This window comes from Chamaea fasciata, unplaced genomic scaffold, assembly GCF_029207755.1.
Source record: "Chamaea fasciata isolate MVZ Bird 193981 ecotype frontalis unplaced genomic scaffold, bChaFas1.0.hap1 SCAF_20, whole genome shotgun sequence".
Classification (NCBI taxonomy): Eukaryota; Metazoa; Chordata; class Aves; order Passeriformes; family Sylviidae; genus Chamaea; species Chamaea fasciata.
In genome coordinates, this window is record NW_027094105.1 from 5121375 (window position 1) to 5148935 (window position 27561).

The 27561-nt window shown below is 48.1% G+C and overlaps 1 protein-coding gene across 2 annotated transcripts in view; it reads left to right on the forward strand.

The window, feature by feature from the left end:
• Nucleotides 1-27561, forward strand: part of COL27A1 (collagen type XXVII alpha 1 chain) — a 186692-nt gene that overhangs the window by 94704 nt on the left and 64427 nt on the right. For both annotated transcript variants that reach the window (XM_066200944.1, XM_066200945.1), the window contains 12 exons: nt 299-352; nt 1545-1589; nt 12069-12122; nt 15771-15815; nt 18062-18115; nt 18493-18537; nt 23112-23165; nt 23864-23917; nt 24073-24126; nt 25053-25106; nt 25415-25468; nt 27384-27428. In XM_066200944.1, the coding sequence (XP_066057041.1) occupies nt 299-352; nt 1545-1589; nt 12069-12122; nt 15771-15815; nt 18062-18115; nt 18493-18537; nt 23112-23165; nt 23864-23917; nt 24073-24126; nt 25053-25106; nt 25415-25468; nt 27384-27428 (612 nt within the window). The remainder of the gene's footprint in view (nt 1-298; nt 353-1544; nt 1590-12068; nt 12123-15770; nt 15816-18061; nt 18116-18492; nt 18538-23111; nt 23166-23863; nt 23918-24072; nt 24127-25052; nt 25107-25414; nt 25469-27383; nt 27429-27561) is intronic.

Sequence of the window (27561 nt, forward strand, 5' to 3'; positions counted from 1 at the left end):
CTCGAACCAAGCTCCATTTCCCTCAGGTCCTCTTAGAGCCAGCCCAGGAAAGGTTTCTTCTGGCTGTCCTCTTCCTGCCTGGAGTCCTCCTGATCCCTGGTGTGAGGGTATGTGCCCTTGGACTACATCGTGGAAGCCAGCACCATGCAGTCCATGGGCATATACACTTGCCTCAAGGTTTATTTCATCACGGCTGCCACTGATCAACGCTGGAGCTTGCTCTGCTCTTCAGGAAGCACAGACTGACTGGATGCTAATGGAGAACCGTATCTGACTGCTTGTTTCCTCTTTTCTTTAGGGCTATATTGGTCTCCCAGGATTATTTGGGCTGCCGGGGGCTGATGGAGAACGAGTGAGTATTTTGTGAAGAAAACCTTGTTGTGTCGGTTGAAAGCAGTTCTTCAGAGCCAGATGTAACTTCTCTATCCCTAGTTCCTGAGGAAGGATGCAAGCATGCCTAACGCTTAACTATCCCTTCCTTAGTCTCTTCCTACCCTTGAATGAAGACCTGTGTCCCTGTACAATGCTGATGTTCAGCTGAGGAGAACCCAGGCTTCAGGCAGGGCCATCAGACCTTGCTGTTGACTACAGAGGAGTTTTTCTATGTTCTCCTTCACTTAAAAACCTGCCTTCCCTCTCCCCCTTGCCCAGTTCGTCTTAGTGAGGTGGGGCAGGGTGAGGAGAATGTACAGGGAGATTCCCTGCTCCCACAGGAATCACCTCCCAGCCACAGTGGCTCAGCATTTTGTGTGTCTGGCTGGAGATGTTTGGGAAAAGCCTGGCCCTTGGAAGGGTCAGTGCTGGGCTTTCTGAAAATGACTTTATTTCCAGTTGTATTGAGTTGGGCAGCGAAGCATGGGGCTGTGAGGGGGCAGCTGTGGCTCTGTCCTCCCTTCCTCACGTCCTTTGCATCGTGTCTTCCCCCAGCCCAAGTTTTCAGATCTTTACAGGTCACCCCTTGCTCTTCCGCTCTCCATCTCCACATCCTCCCACCTGCCCACCCAAGGACCCCCTTCTCCCCGCTACCGGAGCTCCTAAAATGGTCACTGGAAGACAAACACTGTTTGATCCCAGCCTTTCCTCCCTCAAATGCGAGCTCCAGAAACCAGAGAGGCCCCGGGACCCTGTGGGAGTGTGCCTGCCTGGGAGGGGCCTGCCCAGCGCTCCGGCGACGCTGCTTTAATGCCTGTGTAACTAAATAAGAAACACAAACAGCAGTTGTGCAGCGGGTGCCTCGGCGGTGGCCTTCATTCGGTTCCAGACCAGTAGCTTAATGACTGCTCCTGCTAAGCGCAGCCCCAGCCCGGGGATGCTGCCTGCGCGTGTCCTCGGGAGGCCGTAGTTAATGGGTGAAGGTTAATTGTCTTCTGCTCTCGCAGCCGACTGCAAGTAGCTGACATTTTGATTCCCAAACAATGCCACAGTCATTAGCCTGTTTTGCATTCTCCTTTCTCCTCTCATTTTGCTTTGTATTGTTGGTTGGCTGTTTGATTTCTCAACCAGAACTTTTTTTTTTCTTCTCTCTCTGTGTTTTTTCCTTGCAGGGGATCCCTGGAGTTCCTGGGAAGAGGGGCAAGATGGGTAGGCCGGTAAAGTTTTTCCTCGTCTATTATGCAGACCTTGTCGAATGAAACTGGAAACAAGACTTTTGGCTTTTGGCTGGGTCCCTTCATATCTTCAAACAAACCTTTCCATGTCTGTCTTCTCAAGCAGGGAGAAAACCAAAGACAGAGATATTGCTTTCTTCCTTTCTTCCGTGCTCTGCTCCATTCACAGTCATTAGTGCTCTTTTCCCGAGCTGCCTTGGATCTTACACTCCTCAGATTCTCTTCTACAACATCTTCTCTCCTGTCTTGCCTCTGGCCAGTTGCTTCCCTAGATGTACTTGTTAATTCCCAACCATGACTGCAGTGTCCCAGGTGTCTGTACTGGCTCTGTTCCATCTCTTGCTTTGCACTCCCAGCAGTTCCATCACATTATCCTCTTCTTGCTGTGACTCTCTCCAACCCTTGTCCCATCCTGGTTTGTGTAATGCAAGTGTAGTTTTGTATGGAAACCTTTTTGTCCTTGGTGGTGTAGCAGATCAGGGAAGATGTGTTTGAGGAGCAAGGAGACCAAATGATGTGAGAGCTTGGCCAGGAGGAAGAGGCGTTTGCAAGCAGGGCTGAAGATAACTCTGAGAGCTGTGTGGAACAAGGGGAACTGTGCTGACTGTAGCCAAAAGCAAAAGCAAGTGGGAAAAATACTGAAATGAGCTGAGGAAACAGGGAAAGGACAGAAAGGAAAGACTTTACCCCATCAACCTTCTTCCAAGCAGCTCTGTGTGCCTCCTGTAAGAAGTTGCTTTTTGCTCCAGGAATCAGCAGAGAGCTCAGGCATGTTGGAGGTCTCTTGTGTCTCATTGCTTTTGCACCTTGTCCTTCATGTTAGCCTGAGTTTCCTCTGACCTCTGGACACTCACAGGCTTCTTGCAAAATGTCCACTCACCCGCACAAGGAAAAATCCAGAGCCTTCCCCATGCCCCCCTGGCCTGGAGCATGTCCTTCCCAGGAGTCCCAGGCTGATGTTCTCACTGCAAAAGCCATGCACACACCGCAGCAGTGCCACGTCCATCCTGCCTGTCCTCCACCTGAGATGGGGAGCAGTCGAGCAGATTTTTTTGGAGGGGTACTGGAAATCTATACCAGATCTTTTGCAAGCTGCTGTTTGCACCAGAAACCCCTGTGAGGAATAAGTGCAGAGCCCGTGGTGTAACCATGATTCACTGGCCAGGGCAAAACAAACACAGCAACTGTCGTTAGGTGCAGGGGCTCTGCTCTCTCTGCACAGAGCACGCTGCAGGCTCAAAGCCTTCCAGCTGTTGGTTGGCCAGGATTTGTAATCTCCCAGGCAAGGCCTTCGGTCTGGCGGTCACTGCTACAAGCCAGGGGCTCCCCTGAGATCAGCAGGGAATCTCTCAGCTGTGGAGGCATTTAGGCTGGGATCTAGGGGAAGGGATTAAATGTCTATGCATGAGCACCTTTGTTCTGCTTGGCTCCCTCAGAGAGTTTTGGCTCCATCCCTGTTTTATGATATCAGGTTTAATAGGAAATCTTGAATGGGCCGATGCTGACGATTTGAACTTCCGAGCGTGAACAGAAAGATTAAGTGACATCCACAGTTATTCAGGAAGTCTCTGGGAGAAATGGAAAGCAGGAACCAGCTGACCTGATTCTCTTCCCAACGCTTATCTCCTGGCCAGTGCTGCCTCCCAGCTGCTTTGGGTTTTTCATGAGCCTCCTGGGATTTCTCTGGTCTCTCCCATCCCTGCACCCTTAGATTTGCTGGTGTGGCTGCTGTTCCTCTGCTATCTCCATGTTGTCATTGCAGGAGGGAGCTTTTGGAAGCCCTTATTAGCTGCCTTCAGAGCTAGTGAAGGGAGGAAGGGAGTTGGTATCACACGTGTTTCTGTACCTGGCTTTGTTTGGGGTGAGAGCTGGCAGTGGATCAGTGCTCAGCCGAGGAGGAGCTGGGGGCTGGGGGAGGTTGCATGTGACACCGTGGGCCTCTGAGAATGATGTAAGAGGGAATGATTAAAATAGAGGAACTGGACATGAGTCAGATCTTGAAACCCTTCCAGGCAAGTTAAGTTTTGCGGAGCTGTGAGGGACATGGTGAGTCTGTGGTGGAAACAGCTGACTCCAACCTCCTGCTCAGCTCTCCTTGCCCCACACCAGCGATGTAGGAGGCCAGGGCATCCCAACACATGGGCCCTGCAGAAGGACAGGGCTGGGGGTGGTCTGGGGCAGAGGTATGATTGGAGTCCAGTGCACAGAGGAGGCTGAAATAACAGGAGTCTGTACGTCTCAGGGGCTGCCTGTTTTCGAGGTGGGCTGGGGCGCTGGAGCTGATGCAGCTGCTTGCCTAAACCTTCACTCTTGCCAGTGCAGTGGCTGAAAAAAAAAGTCTTTTTATGGTGTTTTTTGTAGATTTTTATGGTGTTCAGTTGAGCAGCTGGGAAAAAAAGAATTATAAGAACAAGACCCCATCAGGGGTGCTGGAGGAAGAGTGAGAGGAGCTGTTGATAGCGTGTCTTGCCATGCAGAGGCAGTGTGTCAGGCCTGGTTCATCTTTAGGAAGGAGCTGTGCTACCACTGTAGGAAATGACTCATGGGAAGAGTAGGAGATAGAACTAGCTTAAGGAACACCAAGCTGTTCTTATGCTGTGGGAGATGAGTAGCCACAATCAGAACTGTCTGCACTGCAGATTGTATTAAACTTCAAATAGAGTGGAATATTTTCAGAAGTTCTTAAGCTCTGATAGAGGAAAAGACTTAAAGGTAAAACTTCAGGAAATACATCCAAAGAGCTCTGAGCTCTCTTTTGGTTCATCTTTGGTTTTGATGTGTGCTTATATCTCTTTTTTCACATAGAGTGTCAGTACTGCACCAGCTGTGCTATTTTATATTGATGATGTTTTGCTTACAATCTGTTTTGTTAGTAGTATTCTTTTAAAAGAGAGAAGAGAAGTAGGAGAAATTTAATTCAAAGACATACTTAGTAATTTTGAGGTTCATCTGAGGTCTATTCACAAGTCAGTTAAACACACCTGAAGGTTCCTTGCATTTTTCTAAAACCCTGATGGTGCTGCTGGTCCTTGGAGCCTCACTGTGTCAGGTGCCATGCAAACACCCCGTGAAAGAAAAGCCCTGGCCCAAAGAGCCCACAAAACAGCACAGGATCAGACCATCCCTAGGGCTGGAAGGGTTTGGTAACAGCAGCATGAGCAAGCCATTAACACCACAAGCAGATATTTCTGCTTCCTTGCCCATCTCTGTGCTCATCGTTCTGGTTTCTCTCCATGGCACGCAGTGTCACACAAGCTGCTTGGCTCTTCCAGCTCTGTGCAAAGCAGGGATAACACACTGTCTTTGGAGAAGTCTCCTTTGAGCTCAGCAGCTGAAGCTTAGTGTGGAAATGCCAAAGATGACAGCTCATATGTCAAGGAAGAGGTGCCATAAATGGCACATGGATTTGAAGTAATAAAGTAATAGGGATCGGCGTGTGAGTGAGCCCAGTAGGGTGCCTCCCCTGTGTCCCCCACAGTGGGAGAGCCAGCAGTGACCTGGCAGCCACTGGAACCAACCTCAGGGTTTGCTGAGAGCCCCAGCGCAGTGCCAGGCTGCTGGAGCTGGTGTGCACTTCCCAGGAGCTGCCCACAGGCAGGATCCCCCTCTCCAGCTCTCAGCTTGGGGCACAGAGGCACCTTCTCACCAGGCTGTTTTTCATGTGTGCTGTCTTCTTCCATGGTGACTTATCGTGCATTAACTCCTGCCTCCAGTGAGCACCAAGTTGCAATATATTGTTATTTCTTCATCTGATAAGCTGTCAGAAGGTCATGTGGTACCCCCACCCTCCCCACCAGCATGAGCAAGCTCTTGCATTGTATGAAAAGGCATCAACTGCCTCATTGGGGGACTCTGGATAGCCAAAAGCAGGGCTGCCTCTGGGTCAGGAAGGTTTCCTTTTGTAGCCTCCCCCAGGCTTTTGCTGGAGGGCTAAGACAGATCCATCCTGACTGTCAGAGCGTGGGGCTTTGCCAAGGTACACAGGCTCAGCTGTTGCCCATGCGAACCGTGGGGAGACATGCTCTGCCATGTGTCTGCAGAGGCTGGCATAACCACAGGTCACTGACAAAATAAATGTTGCTTCTCTCTGTAGGGACTAAGATGATAAACATCTGCTGTCTTGCTCCATCCAGTCTTTTCTCTGCTTGGGATGCAGCTGAGACCCTTCCTTGCATTTGGAGTGAGGCAAGAGTCTCCTGCACCAGATGAGTTTTGGGAAACTGGTAACAGCATTTCATAGTGGCCAGCTAAAGCCAGTGGAGAAATGCGTGGGCTGAAGACCTGTGTGTACAGGTAAATCCACAGGATGAGCTGCAGGAAGGAGCACAAATGGTCTGCAGGAGCTGATGGACAGGACTTGGGTAGCACTGTCTTGTGGCAGTACCCCAGCACAGGACCAAAATGTTTGGTGTCCTTTTCAGGAACTGATTAATTTAAAAACATAGTATGTTTTTAATCATTCTGTTTGCATGAAAAGTCCAGTGGAGGTCCTGAAAACTAGCCATGAACAAAGCTCCTCTCTTAATGAGACAGTTTTAGCCCATGGATCAGATGTTTCCTGTTAGCCATTTAAGTAAATTCTTTGCTTTTTTTTTTTTTTTTTTCTTTGTTAACCTGAATTTTTGAAATAGATGTGGTTTGAGCAATCAGTGACTTTTTAATACTGAAGTTGGACACTGAGGCTGGGCAGCTGGTCTGGTCTCTCCACCCCTCTTGGCCTGGTTCGGCACTCTGAAATGCAGGCGTGAGCCCAGAGCAAATGTCACCATCTCTTTTTGGCCTGAGCTGTGTTCCACATGTCTGGAGTTTCCCAGATCTCTGTGGTGAGGTGCTTGCATGGTTACTTCTCACATGTTCCTCTCTCCATGATCACACCATCCAAATAACCTGTGGAGGTGGGCAATATCAGAATGTATTTAATTTTTTTAAGAATGGGCAAAACAAAGTACTGGAAACACAGGGGAAAGGGTTTGAAAGGTGCCAAGAGCTGTAACTTCCACTGAAAGAAAAGAAACAATCCCAAAGATATTTTTTTTTTCCCAAGAATGCTCCTAAGTGACTTGTTCATCATCATTCAGAAATCTCATAAGGAACTGAACCAAGGTCTTCCATGCATCTTTAATCCTTCAGGGAAAAAGTTTATTCACAAATCAAAGCTCAAAAATTATTAGAAATTATAAGAAAAAATAATGCAATTGTCACCTATGAGTCTGAAAGCATTTTGACCCCTAAAGCTGCTTGACTTTCTTGAATCAGAGGCTGCTGGATTTGGAAATGTTGGCCACAGATAAGGGGGAGGCTTAGTGCTCTCTGGCATTAGGCCAACGTGTCTGTGCAATGGTTACTTGGTTAGAACTCTGCAGATTGGGGAAAGATCCTGTACCAGTGGAAAAGGAATAGAGCAGGAGTGTGGAGGGGCTGGCATTTCACTTGAGTGATGTTTGCCTGGAGGGGCTTCAGGAAACTTTTCTTGTGTTGCTCCTGCTGTACTCCCACAGCTGGAGGGACAGTTATGTTTAAAAATGCCCTGAGATCTTTGTCCCAAGAGGTGAGACGGAGCTATGGAGTGTCTTGGGGGAGAGATCAAAGCTCCCCTTCAGGTGGCAGAGGAGCAGAGCTGCAGCAGGACCCCCACTCCATACCCAGCCGGGGGTGGCATCTCCCTCTTTGCAGGGATGAAAACTGCCTGGACCGCAGGGAAGGCAGAGGTCCCTGTGTAGCTGTTGAGTTACAGCTGGCGGGAGGCACGGCAGGAGCACAGGGTCTGCCAGGCTCCCTTTGGGGTGACTCCTGCTGGGCTGAGCCCCCCTGCCCACCTGTGGAGGGCTCAGTCTGCTCTCCACACCAGGAATTCTCTCAGAGGTGTGAGCTGCCAACATAAGCTACACTTGTTTGTTTTACTCTCCTTCTTTTTTTCCAGTGAAGGCTTTCTCTCACCCTCAGCCCCGCTTCTCCACCACCTTTTTTTTTTTCCTTTTTCCTTACTTAAATTGTTTGACTTGCAAGTTCCATCCCTGGGGAGGCTCCTGGGCAGTGATTCACCTGGCTGGAGCCAACTGGCAAATAGAGTCTTTTGCAGACAAGACAGGAGGGCTGGTTGGTTTGAGCAGCTTCACCTTCAGCCAACAGGAAAATAAAATCCTATTTTTGGAGAACGATTCTGTTGGCATGAAGACCTGCCAGGATTCTTCAGAGCAGCAGCTGCCAGACTGCCTCCCTTACTCCTTCAGGGAAAGTGCTTTAAACTGAATCAGATGTCGTATACATACAACACACCCACCCACACGTGAGCACCTGAAAGGACTTTGGGGGGGAGCAAAGGACACTGTGTGTCACCAGTCCCTTCTCCCTGGGGGACAGCTGCTTCCAGGGACAAGGAGCAGTGGTGTCTGCTCTGAGCAGGAACAGCGCTTTGGCTGACAACAGCCAGCAGAGAGGGCAGGCTGCTCTGTTTGCTTTCAGCCGAGGAAGAAAGGAAGGGGAGGTGGAGGGGGATGTAATCCCCTGATGCAGGAGGAGCTGGTTCCAGTGTCTGTCTAGGTCTGGTTGTTCTCAGCAGGAGTCTCCTGGTGTATGAAAGGATGCCCTTTGCAGGGAGTGGGGATGAAAAGGAATTAAGGCACTATTGGAACATCTCAAAGATAGAGACTTTGTTACTGCTTCAGCTTCAGACTTCTCAGTGTAACCTGGGATAAATCAGTTTGTGTCTCAGTTCACCGAGTGCAGTGAGGACAAATTGTGCAACCCCTGTAAAGCCCTGCTTGTGTTGGGGGCAGAGGAGCACAGGAGCACCCAGACCTTGTTAGTGCAAAGCATCTGCCTGTGTGCTCTCCCTTCAACTCCTCCCCAAGCATCATCTTGCTTCTTTCATTGAACTTCTCCTTCAGACAATGTGAAATCCATTCAGCTGGACATTTTCCCCCACGTCCTCTCGGAATTTCCCAGCTGTGAGATAGAGCCAAAAGTTTTGTCATACCTGACTGGAGCGCTGTGGAGGAGCACCCCGCCGGCTCTTGGCCAACACAACTTGTTAGTAGAGCATTTTCTTCCTAGTTCTGCTGCCATCTGCCATTCCCTTCCCTGTCCTGGTCCTTCTCTGTACATCCCATCCCTCTCACGGAGCAGGCTGGATGCATGGCTCTCTGTTTTTCACTGGGGTGTTTTCCTTTGCTGTCCCAGTTCTTAAGCATAATTTCCAGGGACTAGTTTTCCTGAAAAAAACCTACCCTGAAAAATAATGGATTTTCTGTACCAAAACCCCTTCTGCACTCACAGGAGACTCTGAATCTGCTGGATTCTTTAATCTCTTTCAAAAATCTCCTGCAATGGGCTGCCAGTTGTGACCTGCCTGTCTGCCAGCACCATAAAATGAGCTTCCTGCCCCATGTGTTCTCCCTCAGTCTGGGCTCCTCGGGCTGTTGGAGCAGTGCATGGGAGAGCAGAGGTGTCACTGCTTAGGGGAATGAAACCAGTGGGATAACAAAATCTGCTTATAACTTCTGGGCTGCTTGTTTTAGTTGAATAGTGCTAGCTCTGTTCCTAGGGAACATCTCTCCCCTTTAGGCTCAGGCAGGAGAGGCACCAAAAAAATAGCTTTTACAGACGTGTGAGATCCAATAAATTAGGACACTGTGGTCACTGGAACTGTTATTGTGGTTTAAACTGCTACTGATTCCCCCATGGAAACAAAGTGCTTTCTTTTTCATTAGGGGCTTAAAAGATTGATTGTTTCCTGCTGTGCAAGAGCTGTGCTGGGATAGCTTTCACAACCTGGTTTGGGGCTTTGCAGACTGTATGGATGCTGAAAAATCCTTCTCCATGCCATAGCCACCAGCCTCAGCCTCATTTAATGTGCAAAACCTGTGCTTGTGTGCTAAGCTCGACTTCTGGGCTGGGATGCCTGGGGTTAGTTGAATTGAAGCTTGTCTTTCCATTTGTCTCCTCCTCTGGGTTTCTTTACAGCTTGGGCCAAAAAGTGCCAGGGGACCACCCACCAACCTGGCAGTGGTGAGCTGGGGCTGGGAACTGCTTGTGCCAGCAGTGCAGATGGTGTGTTAAGGACAAAAAGGGTGTTGGCAAGGATGGGCCTTTGGTGCTGAGTGTTGTCCTGGGCCTGTTCTGCTTTTCTTCTCAGCTTCCTCCCCCTCGGACCCTTTTCCATCCCATCCTGAGGACTGGCAGAGCCCTGACCTCTGTGGGCAGTCACAGGGGGCTGTGACCAGGTTTTATTGCTGAATCTCTTGCTTGTTGAGTGGTATTGGCCAAGTGACCTCACATGCTCAGCTCCACCTTCCAAACACAGGAAGAAATCTGGTTTTCTAGATATTTGGAGATCTAGTTTGGGAAAACGTGTGTAAAACTTAGACTTCTATTAACTCTATCACCAAGTGCCTCAAATTTCCTGTCTTTAAACAGCAAGGTTAATGCTGGAAAGTGAGGTATAAAAACAAGAGTGAAACACATGTGTGAAACATATGCATTTAAATAGTTCCTTATCTGGGTTCTTTTATTCTGGCACAGGAGCACACTGTTTATGTCACACTGCAACAGCTTTAAACCAAATTCAGACAGTGGTGTTTTAGTCTGGAGCAAGCATTCCCCTAGCTGCTGTTACGCTGCCGCAGCAATATTGTTTTCGTTGTACCATTCAGAGTAGTAAAATCTCCCCATGCTGGCAAGAGCTCAGCTCCACAGCAGACACCTCAGCAGCTGCAGGGCCAGGCTGCTGCTCAGTGGCATCCCTGGGTCACTCCATGCCCAGCTCTGCCCCCTGAGGAAGGAAGGATGCAGCTGGGGGAATGCTGAAGGCTGTGACTGAAATCTGCAGCAGCGTAAGTACAGTATCAGTCCATGAACACTCATCTTTTCCTTGGCAAGCCACATGACTGTAAACAGCAAAATATTCTGGCAATCTTTTTTTTTTTTTTGTCTTGCCTGAGCAATGAGCTTTCCCTGCACATCTCTCTTCTGGTCTGATTGATTCAGCATGTAACAGAGTTATTTTTCCCCTTTTTTTCATTAAAGAAAATTGTAGCCCCCCTGCCTTCTTGTTATATTTGACATCTTTGTCTCTAGATGGCAGAAGGCTGTTTCCAGTGGTTGCTTACCACAATTTCTTGGCATGTGCACAGGCCTCAGAAATGTGGTGCCTAGCTGGAGAAAGGCAGACAACTTTCCTATTCGCAGTGATTCCCACAAAATAAAAGTGTTGAATCCAAGCAAGCAATAGCTCATGTCCATTCAGTCCTTCGTGCTGTAGGGAACTGGTACAGAAGAGCTGAAAGGCTGGCTCTGAGGTCAGTGGCAGAATTTTTGTTGACTTAAACAGGTCTCCCATCTCTCACCTTAGATTTTACCGAGTAACTTTTTACCTTTTCTGTTCACCAGGAGTTGTAAACCCCCAAAGGTCAAGGGAGGTCTTGGATGACAGAGTTCCCCAGTGTAGTTTTCCTGTTCTGTCTGCTGTGATCATTTCAGTTTTCATTGTAGCTGATGGGTTTCCAGATAAGCGTTGTCTCCATTGGCTGTTGCATTCCACTTCCCTCAGATTTGCTTTTCCCAGATAATCAGTGTTTGTAGTATACAGGGAAGAAGGCAGGAGAAGAGATCATCCTCTCCCTGTCTGCTTCATCCCTGTCTCTTAAGATCTCACGTATTCCAGAACGTGCCCATGTTGTCCTTTGTATTTCTGGTGAGCCAGAGAAGGGGATAAAGCACTTTTACTTTGACTCCCAGCTGGAGTTCTTCCTGCAGGAGACAGAGCATGGCAGGACAGAGAAGAGAAAGCTGCTTTGGGATTTGGTTGTAGCAGGGAATTGGGGGGGCTTAGAGGAGCACAGGATCTGTCCAAGAGTGAGAGAGAACGTGTCACACCACCATGTTCTGGCTCTGGCTCAGTACCTCCACTCCCTTCTCTATAATTGTCTGAAGTCTTCCAAACTTGTATCGGATATAATGAGATGAAGTCGTCTTTTGTGGTGACTTTTTCATGTAGTAAACATGGCCTTTCACAGCTCTGGGGTGTGGGCTGTAATGAGTTTGGAAGCGTTTGCTCTGCTCCTCTGGCAAGCTGAGAGGGAGTGAATTCACCAGGCATCGCCGATCAGCTCCATTAAGCATCTGCATGGGCTCCAAGAGGCTTTGTGCTGTCCAGCTATCCTCAGAGGAGGGGGTGCTGTGCAAATGATCCTGCTAGTGGATAGCAGGAAATAATTCAGATTGACAACCCATCTTTCAGTATAGTCACTGCAGTGGGGTTTGTGAATCAGGGGTTTGGGCCTTGCCGAGGTGTGCTGCTGTGGCAGGAGTGGTTTGGATGAGGACAGGCAGGCTGGTTGTCCCACGTGTCCCTGTGTTCTGCTGCTTTCCAGAGTGCTGCACAGGGTGCGGGGGGAGTGGTTTGTAGCTGACTGTCTCAGGGAGCCTCAATAACTAACATTGATGTTTGTCTCCTCTTCTCAGGGTTTTCCTGGTAATTTCGGAGAACGAGGACCTCCCGGCATCGATGGGAACCCTGTAAGTTCAAAATGTTTTCCTTTCTTTTTTCCTTTTGCAGTAGATGGGACACTGTACTGCATCATGCTAGTTAGAGCTGAGTGAAGCTTTTAAGCTTGGTGCCAGCTGCTGGCCGATTTTGTCCCTCCTGAAAAAAAAAAAAATGTACATCCCTGCCCTGCTGAAAATCCCTGTGTTTGGTTCCTGTAACTGTTGAGTTATTTACCATCAGTTTTCTGTCTCCGTCTCTTGCCTTCCTTGCACCTCAGTCTTGACAGATGCTTTCTTATCTAGAAGGTGTGACTAGGTGAAAATCAAGAGAAAGAGGGCAAGGATGTTGCTCTGGCAGACAGAGGAGGCGGTGTTGGACCATGTTGTCCATACCACAGGGCAAAGATTCCCTGCTCCGGTATCTAGGAGCACTGAGGGACAGACTCCATAGCCCAAGCTGCTGCCTGCCCCATCCCTGAGCCCGCCCTGGGACTTCATGGGGAGTAAATCTCCAGTCTCCTGAGTTCTTCTTCCCCTTCAGTCTTCATCTGAGCCGTGCTGGCTTCCGAAGAGTGGGATGCGTCTCCTGGGAATGGGGTCAGGATGGTCACAGAGGTCATTTAAGCAGCTGGGTGCCGATAAGGTTCAATTTGCTCTGCTCTTATAGCACTAAACTGTGGGGATGTGCTGTGTTTACCACTGCTCACAGAACATGTCCTCGTGGTTTGCAACAGTTCTCAGATGTATTAATTATCCTAAATTATTTTCTGAATTGCTTTGTTGGTTGTCCCTGAATTAGCATGTGAGCAGCACTGATTCATCTTTGAAATTCCTGCTGCCTTGGTTATTCACACATAATCACCGTGCTGCTCTGGGATTTGATGGGATGATTTGTGTGAAGTAACCCACGCCACATGTGCCTGCAAGTTCCCATATGTCATATATGCAGCATAAAAGTTATTTTCACACTGACTCCAGTCACCAAGCCAAGCTCAGCTACAGCTCCAGCCTTTGTGGGAATTCAGCACAAGAATCATAAATGCAATGAACTGAAAGAATGATGTTCCCAAGGAATACTTCTGCAGGACTTTTCCCATCCTTCAGTCAACTTAAGCCACGGGTCAGAGTGGAATCAGTAGTCCCAAAGTAGAAAAGTTTCTGATTGTACTGCTGTTTCCAGCCAGCCCACCAGGAAGAGCAGGAATCCTGGAGGACAGGAAGATTTTTTTTTCCCCCCCCAAAATAACTTACTTTGTTTTCTTTTGAATATGCAAGTTGTCTAAGCCCCATTCAGAAGATGTTCTCAATGCCAGTCAGCTGAATGGCAGTTCCCAGAGCTTGGGAGAGCAGCAAATGTCCCGTTAATTCATCCAGAAGGATTTCTCCTCTTTCATCTTATCAACGGCTCTTAAATATTAATGTGCCTTGGCGATCGCAGAATGAAAACAGACTGTTTGGGCTGACTTAAAGGGAGGTTCACAGGGTCATAAGTGGAGTCACAGACGCAGAAAAATGCCAGAAAGTCTGTTTGTGGAGCGCACAGATATGCTAGGTTTGGTAGGTGGGGTGTGCAGCTGAGCTGTCACGGGCGGGAGGGCGGCCACAGCCCCGGCTGCCACATCCTCTCTTTGATCCCCAGGTCGAGTGGGGAAGGCTGAACCCGACAGCCTCTGATCTCCTCTCCGTCCCCTCCGGGCACAGCACAGGCTCTTCCTGCCCCAGGAACCTTCTTCCCTCCTACCAGCTCGCTGAGAACTGTTGAGCCATCGCATTCCAGATCCCGTGTTTCCCCCAGAGAGCTTTAGCCACTCCAATTAGACTCTTAATCACAGGAATTAGACGTGGGAAAGGGCTGTTGATTCATCTCCTCCTCTCTTGTCCCAGTGCCCAGTTCATGTGCTGGAAAAAGGAGGATGGAGCCTGATTTCCCTCACGGGTCAGGGACTGATAGCAGGAAAGGCCACTTGTAAATCCTCCATTTCCTAGGCCAGGGAATGGCTCAAATTAACAACTGGTCCTGTCCACATCTCTCAGGGGAGTCCACCCCCTCCTCTTCCAAGAGGAAATCCTCTTCCCTTAGCTGTGAGGTCATGCATTTCCACATACACCCGTTCTCTTGAGGAATATCAATATGACACAAGTCAGAAATCTGGGAAGTGCCTCTTGAAACTGGTGGGACCAAGGGCTGACCATCCATCCACCCAGCCTGCAGCCCAGCCACCCTGGGAGCCTGCAGAGCTTCCTGGGAAACCCAGGCCACCGTGCAGCTCCTGTGCTCAGCATTCCTGGGATACTCCCTCTTCTTCCTGAGCCAGTAATGCCAGGCCTTGGCGAAGAGCTTGAAGCCGACCTTATAACACTAGCTCTGAGGACACAGAAATCCCACCCATGAGGAACAATTGCTCCACAGATGTCCCAAGTATGCAGGAAAGGAACTGGCCATAAAAAAAAAGCAATTTTAGGCTGGTTGAGATTATGAAACGCTTTTTTGTGTGTGTGTGCTTGCCCAACAGTCCTTTACTCCACTTCCCATAAAATAAACACACATAACCCTTTACCCAAGGAACCCTGAGCACATTCAGTCACGTTGCATCCCCTTCTCTTTCCTTCTTCCACCAGGCAAATCTTTCCATAAAAGGGGAGCTATATTGCACTGGAGGGGACTCCACCAGATGTGCACCATAAACTGAGCAGGGCTGTCAAAGAAAGTAGCCAGAGTGATGCAGAGCAGGGGCAGGGCTGTCTGAGGGAACGGGAAGTTCAGCATTTCCAGTGCACTTGTTTTGAGAGGCCCTGTTGGAGATGGAGGTGTGTAAGAGCAGGTCCTTGCCCTGACAAGCAGCTCACTGTTAGTGTGGCCAGGGAGGCCACTGAGAGGGACACAGGACAGGCTGAGCAGCCCGTGGTTGCTGAGCTGCTCAAGGGCCTGGATAGGTCAGCTGTGAGGGTCTGGCAGAGCTTCTCTGCTGTGCTTGACTTGAAGATGCCATCAGGTAGCCACCAGTGCTTCTGCATGTCTTTGGAGAGCTCACACAGAGAAAGTTTGTGGTGAAACTGAGAAGCCAAACCAGCTCCACAAGCCCCATCAGCAGTCTGACCCTTGGAGTGATGAGCTCTGAGGTGCCAAATACACTCCCAGGATCCATCTGCCAGCACTGGAACCTGCCATACCCTTGACCCAAATTAGTTTCATTTTCATGCAGGTCTTCTTTTTCCTCTGAGTTTTATTATTACTTAACCCCTCCCAAAAACTCACCTTTCCCAATGCTAAAGCAGCAGCTTTCCTCTCCTTCCGGCCTTAGCCTTGCTCTCCTGTGTCCCCTCCCTACTCTGATCCCTCTCCCTGCCAGTGGCTGGATCTTACCTGGGGCATGCTCCCACCTCTCTCCTGCGCAGTGAAATGTTCCTTTCATCCAGCCTGCTCCTGGGAGGGAAGTCAGCCCTGGGAATAACTGCCCAACAACAAGCAGCCTGTGTCTTCCCAGGATGTGCTCACAAGGGCACTCCCGAAGATGGAAGTTCTGGATGGCTTTGGGTGGGGAAAGGGGCTGGGGTTGAAATGGGGGGATGGAAGAGGGAGGGATGGTCTTAGTGTTTCCTTGAAACACTAAGCTGCCTTTCAGTCTCTGCTGGTCTATAAAGTGTCCGTAACCCATGTGGGTTTTTCTTTCCTTTTAGGGAGAATTGGGAGCCCCAGGTCCTCCTGGAGTCCTTGGACTCATTGTAAGTACAAAAACAAATGGAGATCTGGCTTGTTGGGCTTTAACCCTTTCAACCTGCCTAGCTACACGTAGATTTTCTTCTTCCTGTGAGCAGGATGACTGTTTGTATGGGAGAGGTGTGAAATATGGGGAGAGGGGGTTTCCTGGTGGATTGGGAGGTGGAGGAGGGCAAACCCTTTCCAAGCAAGAGGAAACAGATTAGAAGTCTGTTGTTAGTGTCTTTTTTTTCATGATAACTTGTCCTTTTGATAACTTTTGCCTGGGTATTTCTTCAAAGATGCAGCATTCATTCCACACCAGGATCTCTTAAAAAGCAAGTCCCTGTAAGCAGTGACCTCAGGGACACACTGTTCTTGTTCACTGGAGAGTCTGAGGGCAGGAACAGTCCTGTCCTCTGGGTAGACCGGAATTTTACATACACTCTCATCATCCCATCACTAATCCAGATAATTTTGTACTCAGCCAAATTCATTACACTTTTCCCCCCAGCAGGAGATAAATGGCAGTAAGGATGGTTGTCAGCTCCTCCTCTGGCAGCTGTGCTGGGGGTTAGTGGATGCTCAGATGAACATAGTATGGTTTATTTTTAGGTCTCAGGACTTGTTTCAGGTTATTTCCTTCCAGGCACAAAAATTGGTTGGCTTTGTTCCTACTACAGCGTTCTTTTGTAATGATTCCTCCTCAGCTGTGATACTCCATGGAAACTTGACTTGCAAGGAATGGTTGAAAACCGTCCCCTTTTGCCTTTCTGTAGCTTGAATTACAGGAGTGTGTGTCAGCTTAGATCAAGGCCTCCATTGCACTAGACATCGCACAAACCCAGAAATCTTACATTCCTTGAAGGAGCAGCAGGGGCTGTGGTGGAACACCTGTCTTGGAGATGGGGGATTGGGGCAGAGGTGGATTAGAGGGAGGTTTTCCATGGAACCAGGAATCAGGTCTGCTTCCCCTCGTTACTGGAGATGAAAGCAGCTTCTTTAGCTATAGCAGCGGAAAGGATGTGGTCCTGTCAAAAAGGTGAAAGATGAAGATTGCTATTTAAAACAGTACCATTGAAGGCATTGTCCAGGCTGGATTATATTCCTCCTTGCTTTTGGAAAGGTTTACCTTTTCTTTGTTGCCATTATGTCCCAGATATTTTGTTTGTTACAAAGTGCAAGGTCAGAGATGGTAAATGTGATCATGATCCTTGTAGAGATGATGGAGTCAGAAGCTGCCTGTCCTCCCCTCCACACTGGCCAAAGTACAAACTGAGATTCCGGTCAAACTGAGTCAGATTTTGTGTCCCAGGATAAAATACATCTCCTGAATTCAGGATGCTGAAGCATCTCTGGTGGGATAGACCAAGGGTGACCTCCTCCATCCTCCTGGGGAGAAAGGGAGCACATCCATCCTGCCTTGTCCTCCCTGTGGAGGACAGCTCCAGCTCCTTCCCCAGGGTGTGCACGCAGGGCCCACACTGCAGGGTATGGAGAAGGGGACACATGGCCCCTGTTCAGTCTCCTTCTCACCTGCAGCCACCCTGGGGACCAGTCAGGCTCTGGCAGCCTCACACACCCTGCAGAGTTTGGTTCACGGTGTAAGAGAGGCTGAAGAGCAGAATTAGGTGTAACTAAAGCCTCTTGCTCTCCTAATTAACCATGTGGGCAGAGCTCTAAGTAAATGCATTCCCACAAGCAGCCTTTATGCTAGGAGGTATGAAAAGGGCTCTGTTGGGGTGGCTGCAGCCCAGCTCTCTCTGCGTGACTGCGGGCCCGGGGCTGCTGCTGGAGAATCGCTCCTTCAGGGAGCCTGCCCTGTTTATTTACACGCTGAGGCCAGGCTGGTGCACCCTGTCACTGCCTCTCTTCATGGCAGAGAGCAGCCAGAGCCCATTTCAACACCAGCACTGAAGGGTTTCTGTTGTACATCACGCATGGGTGCCCACAGCAGCCAGAGCTCTGCTGTCCTCCTGCACTAGACCAAGTCCCAACACACAATGCCACGCTGACTTCTCACTGCAGCAGGATGAGACACCTCTGTCCCCACCTCCTGTCTCTCCTCTCTGTCCCCTGAGTGCTGCCTTTATTTAGGGGCTGTCTGCACATTCAAAGAGCCTTGACTCATGCCAGGATGCTGCTTCTGTTAATATCAGTAGCGCATTTCTTTGGGGATACTGAGACTGGATATCAGAGGAGTTTCTCACCACATGCAGGGATCTGTTGGGTTTGCACCTAATGACTGTGGTAATTTTCTTTCTCTCACTAGGGTGACATGGGTCCTGTTGGACCAATTGGCTATCCAGGACCAAAAGGATTAAAGGTGAGGGAATATCTGAGCTTTCTGAGCTTTCCTAGCTGGGTTGAAGGTTATTCTGTTCCTCCTTTGGGCAGTGGTGACTGTCCCGAGAGAAGGGATGGGCAGTAGTGATGTGTTTGTAGGGACAGGGCTGTTGAGCACAACGTCCCACTGGTGCTCTGCACCTGATGTAAGTCAGTGGAGAATTCCAGAAGCATTTTCCCTGTGTGCCTGCAGCACATGAAGGATGTGTGATGGCCACATTGGAGCAGTCTGGCATTTCGCCTTGAGACTGTGCCAGGCCGGTGCTGTGGGTCTGAGCCATCAGCAAACAGCAATGTCACAGACCTGAGCAAGTCTCCACCATGGCTCAACCTCACTCTGAACTCCCTTTTTTTCAGGGGCTGATGGGAAACCCTGGAGAACATGGACTGAAAGGTGATAAGGTGATCTGAATACTCCCTTATTGCACTGTGTTTTAATTTTGCATGTGAAACCCCCTTTCTAGTTTCTCTTTCTTATTCAGCATTGTAGTGCTGGTTCCACTCTGGCCATCCCTACCCCATCCTCTCACTCTCCCTCCATTAGTGACACTCTACTTTTGGTTTTTCTTTCTTTGATAACTGTCCCATCCCCTTTTGCATGGAGTATAGATAAGTTATGCTCAGATCCTCTTTGGATCTCCCATCTCCCACTGATGATGACAGTAACTGTAAAATGATCTGGTGTTACACTGTTTTTATGTTGTTTACGTGATGGGATGGGGAGGAGATGATCCAACACTGACAATGAGTTTGCATTAACGCATTTGGGGGAAAGATGTGGTATGAAAAAGCAGCCCTGTATCAAACAAACCAGGTGGATCTCCTGGAAAAACTGCTGTGTGATACCTCTGCTCCTGTTCGAGGAGCCTCACCTCAGTTCAGATTCCTACTGAGAGGAAATTGCCTTGTCCCAAACTGATATAAATCACTTTAGATAAAGCAAAATGGAGAGGGGCCTTGATTGCAGTGATTTAGTGGTGCTGGCACAAAACCACACAGCTTCAGCTAAATCAGCATGAAGCTGTGTGTGTAAATGTCTCACTGTCACGAGAACCCTCCTCCTGCAGATCTTCAGCTGTAGGATTTATTTAGTCTGAAAGAGTGGGAGGTGCAGTTATTTATTGCTGGCTCTGATTGCTCAGGAGGGCAGTGGAAAATGACCATTAAGTGTTTTCTCCTCCTCCTGTCGGATGTTTTATTCTCTGCTTAGATGTTTGCTTTTAGAGGATGATTTAGCAGCCCAAAACTGCACAGGGGGGAAGTAGTGTCAAGCCAGTTGATTCAACTCTTCTTATATTATAGCAGCTCTTTGCCAAGACTCCTGTGTCTGCAATTTCCATTTCTCCCTTGTGCTGCTTTTCCACTTCTGTTGAGAGCAATGACAAGGCAAGAGAAGGGCTTTTTCTTTAGGATGAGCTTAAGATGTTGTAGCTGGTTTCTGGACTAAACCCCAGATCCTGGAGTCCAGACTCCTCCATCCACTCCTTGGGAGAAATGGTTAAATATCTTAAGAATCACCAAGACCAAATCATTGTTTAGCAAAATTAACCGTCCTGGACAGTTCAGTCTCCATCACTTTATAGAAACTGCTCTGTTTATGCTCAGTATTTCCCCAGCCACTGCTGTCACAGTAACCAAACGGTTTGTGACTCTCCCTGGGGTTATCCTTACAATACTCCCAAGTGGGGAATTATCTGTCCTCCCAACAATCCCACGCTCCTGAGGTACAGGAAACCTTTTCCCTCCCCCTGCAAGCTCCAGGCTGCAGGTCATCCTGCCTTCCTGGGGATGGGTTGATGAAGATTTAATTGGATGTCTGTAAGTTCCTATTAATCCCATCTGTCTTGGTCACATCCAAGACACGTGGCCTTGTACAGGTTTGGTTTTTTGTAGCTGAGGAAAACTCCCTTCAGTCAGCGGCAGTCAGATGGATGCTGGTACAAGCTGAGAGGAATGACAGGGTGGCTGGATGGTGTGTGTAGGCAGTGGGAATGTCCCTGGTATGAAAAGGGCTCTGTTGGAAGTGATGGGAATCCCACCCCAATCCACCTGGGAGAATGTCCTCACATCACATGGCCAGGTGTGAACCAGAATAAAGGACAACATCTCACTCCTCCTGCAAAAATCACATCTTGCAGCTAGACAGGCAGGTCCAGGTCATCCCTCTGTTTCCATTCCTGTGTTTTCATGGAGGCAAGGAGAGGCGGTTGTATCTGCTCTTACAGGCAGGAGTGGAATTACTGTGTAAGTCTGAAATAAAGAGTGGCCCTGAGAGAAGACCATGTGGGGTGATGAGTGCAGGGGAAAGGTGGAGGAAGCAGAGGAAATCCCAGCTACTTGTTCTCACAAAGGAGTTTCATGAATCAGGACATCTGTAACTTGTGGAGGACAAGGCTCAGACAAATACCTCTGGAGTTGTGCAGCATTAGCTCTTTTTGCATTGCTAAGCAGGAAGTCTTGGGAACAGAGACTTCCAATCAAGGAAAATTGAGGGGATTTTGCACAACAACCCCCTCTGCATCCCACAGACAGCAAACACATCCCACAGCTGTGCATTTGGTCCCTTCCCTTGTAGCCCCTCTCTGTTTGTGTTGGGTTACAAAGGGCCTCCGGGTGTCTGGAGCTGCATTTCTTTTTATAGGTGAAACATGAAGCACAGGCAACATCCCATGGGCAGAGCCTGTTTGTAATTTCAGACCCTACATTCCTTTTCCTGCCCCATGAACCAAGTCATTGCAGGCTCATTTCGTCATCTCAGCATCGCAGTTTTTAATAACAAACATGCCTGACCTCTTTCCTCTGTAATTTTTCCCTCATATTAAGGACACAGATCCCAAATCCCAGTTCCAGGGCAGGTAAAAGGTGATGCCCTAGTCCTCAGTTCTGGTTTGAGAGATTAACAACCATAGATGGACTGTTCATGCTGACATTTTGCTGTGCTGTCACAATAAAATGTGAACATCTGGCATGAAGTCCAGCTCAGGTTGAGATGTGTTTTGTTTCCCCACTTTCTTCTTACCCTCTCTAATGCCCTTTTCTCAGAGTTGTTTGAAAACTGGTTTCATTGTCATGCCCCACTTTTCCTAAAGGCTGGAAACAAAGGTTCATTCCTGTGTTTTGCTATGCTCAGGAAACTCGTTTATTTTAGTATTTATTACTTAGTGTCCAAATATTTCTCCTGAAACAGTATTTCAATGGCCACTTGTACTGTCTGGGTAGAAAATTGCTTAATGAAAAATATAATCTTTCTTTTTTTGACCCTCAGAATTGATGATAAAGGCAAACCTCAGAGCCAACCTCCAGAAAAGCTGTTTTCATGTAGCCTTCAGTTGGGAGCCAGAATTAAATAGCTTTCAGTGTTTTAAGCCTTGGACTACATAAAATAAGTAGAAAATTGAGAGAAGATGAGAGAAATCTGTGAAGGAGCTGGGCCACACAGTAGTTTTTTCTTGCCATTTCTGTTGTATCTAATACTTGGGGTTCTTCCGAACTGAAGCTGTGTAAGGATCTGATTGTTTCCATTTTGCATTGCCAAAAAAAAAAAGAAAAAAGATGGAAAATAGTTTAGATGAAACAGAATGTTGGTTATTTGACTCAAATTAAAATATTTTAGGTTAAAAACCAAATGAGTAAAATCAATTTAACATTTTAAAGAGCAACATTTTAATTTTGCTATGTAAAAGATTTGTTTTGAAGATGGTTCAGTGAAATGTTCTGGGAGCATTTGCCAAAACATTTAAGCAAATTTAGCATGAATCCATGAAATGTTTCCATCATTGAATCTGCATAGTTCTTAATTATTTTTCTTCTGAAAAAATGTCTTTGAAAAGTCTTTACCAACTCAAACCTAAACCCTCCACAATTTCATTATCCCCTGCATGTTACTGAAGTAGTTATAATTATTTCAGCTCTCTGATAACAAGTGGGTGGTTATTCTGGAGTGAAGTGGACTTTCTCTGACATCTCTCTGTGGACTTTGGCTCTATTGCAGGACTCCATATGTCTTCCATGTGGACTATGTTTAAACATATAGCTCTGGAGTGGTTTATTCCCTTGCTGGGGAGCCAAGTTCATGGGACACAGTTTCTCCAGCAGTTATTTTTGTTGGGTCTTGTCATTGTACCAAGTTATTGTAGTCATTCCTCCCTTGACTTCCCAAGTAGAATTTTCCTTTCTCTGCCCCATCATTGACTCATCCTTTGTTTCAGTAAATCACTAAATGCAGGAATTTGGAAGGGGCATCAGGAGGTTATTTGGTCCAGAGCTGCTCACAGCAGGGCCAAGAGCCAAAGCAAGGTAGCCCACTGCTCCTTGGAAAACCTTCAGGGATATTTGGCTTCCACCCAGGGAGTCAGAATCTGTTGTGTTGGTCCAACGAGGGCACAGACAGACAGTTGGGTGAGGAAATATTGTCAGTGATGTCCCAGTCCCAGAGAGCACCAGCTGACCCCTCCCAGGGAATCTCAGCTCAGAAATTGGCAGTGAGGTGGTACTAAAGCATTACCAGAAGCTGCTCTTGTTTTCTTATGAAAGAGGATGGATGTTTGATGTCAGGACTAGGATATGCTCACAGAAGCCCTGAGGATTGTTTTCTTTTCTATAGTGCTTTGTGAGAGAAAAGGTTCATTCATTGAAAACTGAACTCTTCTGTTCTGCTGAATTTAACACTTCACCACCATCATGGTCGCTGTTAGCCAGAGGAATGTGCTCTCAGCTTCCATAGATACACCATGCTTAGGAATTCCTGGTTTTCACTCTCCTGCAGTTTCCTTTCTCACCTTAGAATCAAGTTGGGAAATACACACTTTGTTCGGGCTTGTTGCTGCATTCAATGTGATCTGCAGCTTGCCAGCAGTTCAGTTTTGAGTGGAGCTGGTGCTGAGACTTCTGCTGTACAAAGCACCTTCTAGAGCATCGACCTGGGCGTTTTGGCTGTTGCTGTTGCCTATTTTAACTCTCTGGTGATGTGTACCCAGGGTGATCAGGGAAGAGCAGGTGTTCCAGGAGATATCGGCTTCCAAGGAGACAAGGTAATTGTTTTTCTTTTCTCCATTGTTCTTTCCCTTTACATAGCAGTGGCCACCAGTTTTCTCAGTTCATCCATTAGGAGCTGGAATTAGCTGCGTCCTGCTGTCAGCTTTCCCCTGTTTGGATAGTTCCCATTTGGGGTATGCTGTGCCTTTCTAAAATCCATGTCAGAATATGGGTTTCGTAGTTACTCATAGTAAAAGCAGTTCTACAAGGGGCTTTCTCTAGGGGCTATGTCTCCTAGCAGAGGTTGGAAGTGATGGGATTGATGGGGATGTGAGTGAATATGTGTGGTCCAGCGGCTGCAGACTCAAGAGATTTCGTCTGTTCAGTGCAGCAACTTAAACCCTGACCCAGGGAAGCACTTAATGCTCTGTATAACTTCTGATCAAATGACTTCTCCCCTGTGGCTTAATGTGATACTGACTGTGGCTGACCAGTGTTGCACATAGCCCAGTGCTGGAGCCTGCTCCGAGCCACAGCCAACTGCAGCAGCTCGAGTTCTTTGGGGCTAAAATCAGGGCTGTCTTCAGAAACATCTCACTGACATTAGTGCAGTTGTCCCAGCTCCATGCAGGGCTAAATCCAGCCTTTAGGAGGTGCTCCTCATTCTGCAGCAAAGCTGGAGCCTGGGGAATGGGATTTTTTTTTTTTTTTTTTTGATGTCTCATTTTGTTCTGAAAAAATGTGTCTCTCTCAGGGCAGCCAGGGTTTGCCTGGGGTCCCTGGGGCACGAGGGAAGGCAGGCCCCCTGGTAAGTAACCAAGCACCCTCTGCTTCCTAATCCCCCTTTCTAAAGGTTCTGTGCCCAGCTGGAAAGACAGCTTGGCAGGGGAGTGTTGTTCTAAATAGAAAACCTGTCAGCCAGCAGCCAGCTCATTTTTCCCCACGTTTTTCCAATTTCTGCAGGGAAAAGTTGGTGACAAAGGACCAGTCGGGTTTCCAGGACCACCTGGCCCTGAGGTATGCCCCACCACCTCCTTCTCACACCCTTCCAGCCTAGGGTTTCACTTCTCTGCTGGGATATGGTGGTACATGAATGGTCATGGGGTAGGAAGGATCAAGATGGGTTCACAACCCATTCTACATCTCATGGTTTCCTGGGTTTTCCTTCCTCATTTTTGTCATAGATAAAGTGGAGGAGTTTTTTCAGTTTCCCCCCCTCAAAACACCATTTAAAGTAGAAAATCCTTTTCCTTCCCATACCCAAAAACAGTCACAGTGATACCTTAGATGCAGGATGAGCTTCTCCCAGCACACCATCATTTTTCTCCTTCCTAAGCAACCAGACACGGTCTGTAAGTTGCTAGAGAGCCCCTTCCAGCACAACTGATGGTCTGCTTTCCCCTCAGCAGCGTTCTGGTATTTCTCAGGGTCTGGAAGGGCTCTCAGCTGAGTGCTGCCACTTAGCAATCATTCCTCTTTGTTGCTATTGGAAATAAGCTTGGATTCCTTTGTTTCCTCCTCGATGGGTGGGTGGGTGGGTGGGTGGGAAGTAGCCGCTGCCAGGCTGACAGCAGCTAATGAGGGTGTCAGCACCTTTCCTAATTCCTCGCCTGCTTCCTTTTGTCACCGAGGCTGCAGCTCCTTTCCTGGAGCACAGAGGTTATGGGCTGACTCACAAAGATTAATTAAAACCCAAATCACCACTTTTAGCTGTGTGATGACAGGGAGGCCCTCGCTGCAATAAATCTTGTAAGAAGATGGACCTAGAGGGAGTTTGGTGGGAAAGGCTGCTCTTCCATCAAACTGATGGTGCTGCTCTGTTGTGTCCCATTCCCTCCTGGAGCCATGTAACACATCTTGTCTCTCAGCCTTTAACTAAACCTCTCACCCAGGCTGACACTGCCTGCAGAGTTCCACCTGTGACTGTTCCTCATTTTCTCCAGGGCTTCCCAGGTGACATTGGCCCACCAGGAGAAAACGGTCCTGAAGGTCTGAAGGTGAGTAGGGCAGAGACTGCAGCTCTGTGTGGGGTTGGGAGCAGCCAGGGAAGGCAAAGTAGTGGGAAGGGGGGAAGAGAGAAACCCCAGGAGATTCCTTAAGATTGTCCTGGCCAGCATCTCAGCTTGGTCTGTTTGGCTTGAGGTCCCTCCAAGTGCAGCGTTTTCTTTGCTTCAGATTTTTTTTCTGTAACAAAATTGACATTGGATAATGTCCCATGGCTGTGAAAGAGACTTTCTCATTTTAATTGCCCTTCTGAGCTTATGTTTCTATTTTCTGACTATCTTTTCCTTTGGCTCTTTGTCAGGGAAAGCCAGGAGCACGAGGTTTACCTGGGCCAAGAGGACTGCCTGGACAAGAGGTGAGTCTCCCCAGCTCAAAAGAGGTTTGATTTAAAGAAGAATGCTGAATTTTGTAAATTAATGCGTGGTGAAATGGTGTCCATGGTTTAAAATGCTCTGATCCCTCTGAATCTGGAGGCAGAGTGATACTTATTTTGAATGATCAGGGACCTGAAGAAGAGGAGCTTCCTCTAAGCTGTGTGATCTCCAGAACCTGTGATCTCTGCTTCTACCCACTGCTGGCATCTGCTGAGCCTAAATTCTGCCTTGGCTTTGCCTTTAAAGCCTGTTCACCTACCCCCAGATGGGTGTTAAAGCCCTTTTCCCTGCACATGCGCTTGCACAGACATGCCCTGGCCTGGCTTTTGCTTTCTGCTCCTTTTAAGTGTGTTCCTTTTCAACCCTGAGACCTGCAGACTCCACTCTCTCACACGGAGGAACATCCCTGTGTCAAAAGAGAAGGAAATGGGAACTGCTGCTCTGCAGAAATTCATTTGCTCAGCACCTCAGAGCTTGCAGCTTTCACTCACCACTTCACCTCAGAACCTGAGGCATCATTCCACTTGCAGTCGTTAAGAAGAGAACAATTTTCATTGATTTAATTGTCCTGGAACTGCAGATACATTATGGGAGCAGCAGAGAATGTCTGGGTTCCCTGTTTATCCTGCTGTAACTCCAGTGACATTGGTGTAATTTCCTCTCACTCAGGCCAGTGTAAGCTGTTTGTCCAGTCACGAGACATTGTGTAAATAATACTGAGCACATGCATGGGCAGGAGCTCGTTTTAATAGCACTAATAATTCTTAACTTTTTCTGGGAACTCTTCTGCTTGTTCTCTAAATGGGATTAATGCAAATTAGCTCATTTATTTGCAGTGAAATAGGAAAAAAAAAATATTCCAGCCAAAATACAAAGGGAATCGAAGCCCTGCATTCCAGGTTCAGGCAGGCGTGACCAAGCTGCCTTCAATTTACTCTAGTTAGTGAGTGTAAAAGTAAGCCCAAAGACATGGACATGGAGTTTGGTGCAAGCTGTGCTGAAGGACTTTGAGTGTGCAGCAGAGCACAGCACTGCGCTCTCACCACTATGGTCACCCAGGGCACTGGGTCAGGGCTCTGAATTACATCCCACTGGAAATGTGGCATATTGTGGGTGGCTTGTCTGAGCCCTTGGAGCTGGGTTGTGACCCCCAGTCCCACCCTCAGCCTCTCAGTGCCCCTTCATTACCACGGCTGACCACCGAAACAAGAGCAGCCAGGCTCTGGCTGCCAAGGGCGCTTTTAATTTCTCTCTTGGCAGTTGGGTTTAGACACTTGAGATAATTTTTGTGAAGCTTAATTGAAGGTCTCTTAGAAACTGTAGATCTGATCCTATCACATTAGGAATTGGTGCGGAGCCAAGGGAGAGGACCGAGTCCAATTGCTGTGTGAGATTTTGCGATAGCTCCATCCTGCAGCATGTGTAGTCCCAGCTGAAAGCAAAAGGGAAACGTTCACACAGTTGGCAAATGGTTCTGTGGGAAATTTTGGAACATGGGGTTTTTGGGGGGGGAAGGGAGAGGAAAGGGGGGAAGAAAGAAAAAGGGAACTCTGTAGCATTCACATCCCTGCCAAAGCAAATGAAGCAGAGTTATGGCTGCATGTCCAGGGTACCCCAGTGGCCAAATGCAGCCCATCATGGACCAAATTAACTGGTGTTGCCTTGGTCAAATTTTGGATGGCTTTTACTGGCAGGACTTGACTCGAGGTCTTTTTTTCTTGAGAAACCTCAGAGGCTGCTGTAAGATAGAGAAGGGTTCAGCTGTTAAAATGTAACAGCTGAGCACACAGCCTGTGTTTAGCTGCTGCTCACACTGCAGGCATTTCATTCTTGCTGCATGGTGAATCCAAATTTTCTCACTACTTTGCCTTTTATTTTAATTTCTTTTCACCTCAGGGAGATGAAGGACCCTTAGGACCACCAGGAGTCCCTGGTCCAGAGGTAGGTTTCAGTCATTTATTCACTCAGTTATTACCAGCCTTGCAATGGAAATGTAGTTAAATTCTCATAAAGCTTCAACCGTCCTGGTTTGGGAAGTTAATCTGCCCAGCTCTGAATTATTGTCCAGGGCTTG